Raw genomic sequence first — 4,115 nt, 5'->3', positions numbered from 1 at the left:
AAAAAAAAAAAAAAAAAATTTAAAAGAAAATGTTTCCCAACCCTTGTATTAGAACATGATAAAATGGCCAGGTGCAGTGGCTCACACCTGTAATCCCAATACTTTGGGAGGCCAAAGTGGGCAGATCACGAGGTCAGGAGATCCAAGATCATCCTGGCTAACACAGTGTCTCTACCAAAAATACAAAAAATTAGACGAGCATGGTGGCAGGCGCCTATACTCCCAGCTACTCAGGAGGCTGAGGCAGGAGAATCACTTGAACCCAGGAGGCAGAGGTTGCAGTGAGCCAAGATGGCACCACTCCAGCCTGGGCAAGAGAGCGAGACTCGTCTCAAAAAATAATAATAAAATAAATTAATAGTAACTATGTTCATTATGAGAAGATTCCAAAGTCCAGTTCCAGTAGAATATTAACAATTTCCTACTTGGGGTACATTAGTTTTAATTTACTTTGCTTTTACTAAAATGTCTTCATGATTTAAAAATTGGAAAGAATAAAAATTTAAGAATCAAAACAAAAGAAACTTTTATAAATTGAACTTACTTTCAGAACTGGATTTAATATATTTCATTGCAACAAATCTTGCAAAATGATACATCAGATGAATAAACTTAGGACCACCAGGAGAAAGAAATAGTGAACCAACAACTTGAGGAAAGCTACTTCCACATTCACCCTATGAAGAAAAGAAATAAGATGATTTGAAGATATTAACAGTAGCTCTTACATTTACATCACACTATTTTTTTAAAGGGTGTGACAGTCTTGTAGTAGAAGCCCCACATTTTCATGAGCACTACGCTGTAGGTTGCCATGGGGCTCCCCAGTACCTCTTCATAGCAGTGGCTTGGACATATCCAACTTTGTAGCAGAGTGCAAAGCAATCCAAGGGGGTGAGGCCCCCAGCCCACTGTCCTCTCATCATACTTTCTTTTTTTTTTGAGCTGCAGTTTCACTCATTGCCAAGGCTGGAGTGCAATGGTTCGATCTTGGCTCACCAAAACCTCTGCCTTCCAGGTTCAAGCGATTCTCCTGCCTTCCTCCTCAGTAGCTGGGAATACAGGCGTGTACCACCACGCCTGGCTTAAGTTGTATTTTTAGTAGAGACAGGGTTTCACCATGTTAGTAAGGCTGGTCTTGAACTCCTGACCTCAAGTGATCTGCCCGCCTCGGCTTTCCAAAGTGCTGGGATTACAGGTGTGAGCCACCACGCCCAGCCTGTCATCATACTATTTTTGAAGCATAAAAGAATTTGATCAGGGCTGGGTGCAGTGGCTCATGCCTGTAATCACAGCATTTTGGGAGGCCAAAGCGGATGGATCACTAGAGGTCAGGAGTTCAAGACCAGCCTGGCCAACATGGTGAAACCTCATCTCTACTAAATATACAAAAATAATCTGGGTGTGGCGTTATGTGGCTGTAATCCCAGCTACTTGGGAGGCTGAGGTGGGAGAATCCCTCAAGCCTTGGAGACGGAGGCTACAGTGAGCCGAGATTGCACCATTGCACTCTAGCCTGGGCGACAGAACGAGACTCCATCTCAGAAATAATAATAATAATAATAATAATAAAGAATTTGATCAGGATTATTCTATTTAAACCACAAGTTAAATGTTTTGGTTTTTCTAAACCCTAAGTGGACCTGGTCAGAAAAAACAACTATAACAATAGAGACAATCATTGATATTACCTAGGGAAACAAACTATAACAATACATGGTTGGTTGAAAAAGTTTTCTTTAAACAGAAACTATGCTCTAAACACTCAAGAACTCTAAAACCTACTTTCAGTGCACCTGGCCAGCAAAGCTGGTTTCTTCGAAATACATAGAATCCCAACCAAAAACCATCAAAGAAGACTATTCTAACTAATATTTCCTTGCTTATACTGTTAGCATTAAAGCATTAAAAAGATTTCTAAAAAGTTAAAGAGTTAAAGTCGTTTTTAACTTCTTAAAGTCTGTATCTTCTAACAAAAAGAATACTTACAGAAATCCTTTTTATCCATTCACAGCAATGTTTTCGGAATTCAGTATCACTTTTTTGGTCAAATGGGGGCCAACAAAATCTGGAAAACAAAAATAAAAGCATTAGGATTATGCACAACAATAGCAAAAAAAAAAAAAAAGCCAATCTTAGCAAAGTTTGTTTTTTGTTTTTGTTTTTTTTGGTTTTTTTTAGAAAAAGAGCTGGGAAAGTACTTGTCTCCTTTATTGAATATCTGCAGGAGGCACCTCTGCACTGACCAGGCAGCAGAGAAGAAAGCAGGCAGGCTGTGGGGGATAGGGGAGCATGGGGCAGGAGATGTCCACCCTCATTTCCAGTCCTTGAAAAATTGCTTGAAGATGGGAGTCTCACTCACAGCCCTGGAGCAGAATCTCCACCTGAGTGTTTAGGGCATACCACATGTGCGAGATGAAGCCCTCAGTCACTTGCAGGGCTGCCTGCCACTCCTTCTCATTTGCTTTTCGTCCCTTCCAGATATAGATCTTGCCACAGAGCCACTGTCCAGCACAAAGCAGTCATCAGACATCAGCAGTTCAGGAGCAAAGGGGCTGGAGTCAGTCACCTTGGTCAGGTTCATCTGTCCAGTGGCATGAGAGACCTTATACAGAGCCGTGGCCTGGGCATTTGTCTGGTCAGCTGTGAGGTCTTCCTCAGGGTTGCCCTCCTTGAGAGAAGGCTTGGGGCCCAGAACCTGGATCATCTCATCAGGCTCCTCCCCATCAGTGACAATCTCCACCTGGGCCTTGCCCTGTCGCTCACTGTCCCGGACGGCCAAGGCCAGGTCTCTCGCCTTGTTGCGTTCCAGGATGTTGGACTTTCCACCACACCAGGCAAAGATGTTCTGGCCCAGGTCCAGGATGAAGCAGTCCCCCGTGTGGAAGCTGTCCCAGCTCAGTGCCCACTCGGTGGCATGGATGTTCTTCTCCCCTTCACCTGGTAGAGTTTCTTGACGGCAGCTGGGGCTACTGAGGAGGTCTTGTGAAATGCTGACTCCACATCACCTTCCTGGTACTTGAGGCCCTGTGGGAAGTAGCTCATGAAGAGATTGGACTCACTGCCCTGCACCTCACGGTGCTGCACAGGCCGCTCTCCCAGCAGTGTGTTGAGGTGCACAGCCAGCACAGCATAAGCCCCCTGCTCATGCCAGGATGACTGCTGGCCTATCCACAGGTGCAGATGGGAAACCTCTTCTGGGCCATTGTACAGCAGTAGGTAGAAGTCCCCCGAGGAGAAGAAGACACCCTGGTTCTCTCGCACCACAGGCACTGGCTTCAGCTTCTCCACCCTCCACACATGCAGGCCTGGATCCTGCACTGAGGCTGAAAATGGACAGCCACTCGGGAATGACTGTGTACATGCTGTTTTCAGATCTGCCAAGGCCTTGATCCCCTCAGCAAATTTTTTAAAATTCAAACTTGTTTCCCATACCAGAAATATTAACATGTGGCCAGGCGCAGTGGCTCACCTGAGATCACTAGAGGCCAGGAGTTTGAGACCAGTCTGGCCAACATGGAAAAATCCCATCTCCACTAAAAATACAAAAATTGCCGGGCGCGGTGGCTCATGCCTGTAATCCCAGCACTTTGGGAAGCTGAGGCGGGTGGATCACGAGGTCAAGAAATCGAGACCATCCCGGTCAACATGGTGAAACCCCATCTCTACTAAAAATACAAAAAAGTAGCTGGGCATGGTGGCGCACGCCTGTAATCCCAGCTACTCAGGAGGCTGAGGCAGGAGAATTGCCTGAACCCAGGAGGCGGAGGTTGCGGTAAGCCAAGATTGCGCCATTGCACCCCAGCCTGGGTAACAAGAGCGAAACTCCATCTCAAAAAATAAAAATAAAAAATAAAAAATAAAAAAATTAGCTAGGCATAGTGGCACACACCTCCAGCCTCAGCTACTTGGGAGGCTAAGGCACAAGTGTCACCTGAACCCAGCAGGTGAAGTCTGCAGTGAGCCAAGATGGCACCACTGCACTCCAGCCTTGGTGACAGGCTGAGACCCTGTCTCAAAAGAAAAAAAATTAAAGCAAAATGAATTAAAGCTAACATTCTTAGATAACAGATAGAGAGACACCAACCTGTGAGATATTATTTTTTTTTTTTTTT

The 4,115-nt window shown here is 45.1% G+C and overlaps 1 protein-coding gene and 1 pseudogene across 2 annotated transcripts in view; both read right to left on the bottom strand.

Moving 5' to 3' along the window:
• The window catches only part of HAUS6 (HAUS augmin like complex subunit 6), a 57,145-nt gene that overhangs the window by 42,603 nt on the left and 10,427 nt on the right, over nucleotides 1–4,115 (bottom strand). The window contains 2 exon segments of the mRNA XM_017500661.2: nucleotides 545–677; nucleotides 1,990–2,068. Coding sequence (XP_017356150.1) covers nucleotides 545–677; nucleotides 1,990–2,068 — 212 coding nt within the window.
• LOC108284015 lies at nucleotides 2,143–3,364 on the bottom strand (annotated as a pseudogene). The gene has a single exon (XR_005195757.1). The product of XR_005195757.1 is annotated as a macrophage-capping protein-like (transcript).

The sequence above is a fragment of the Cebus imitator genome, unplaced genomic scaffold, assembly GCF_001604975.1.
Source record: "Cebus imitator isolate Cc_AM_T3 unplaced genomic scaffold, Cebus_imitator-1.0 Scaffold267, whole genome shotgun sequence".
NCBI classification, from domain to species: domain Eukaryota; kingdom Metazoa; phylum Chordata; class Mammalia; order Primates; family Cebidae; genus Cebus; species Cebus imitator.
This window is presented reverse-complemented; position numbering and strand designations above follow the sequence as displayed.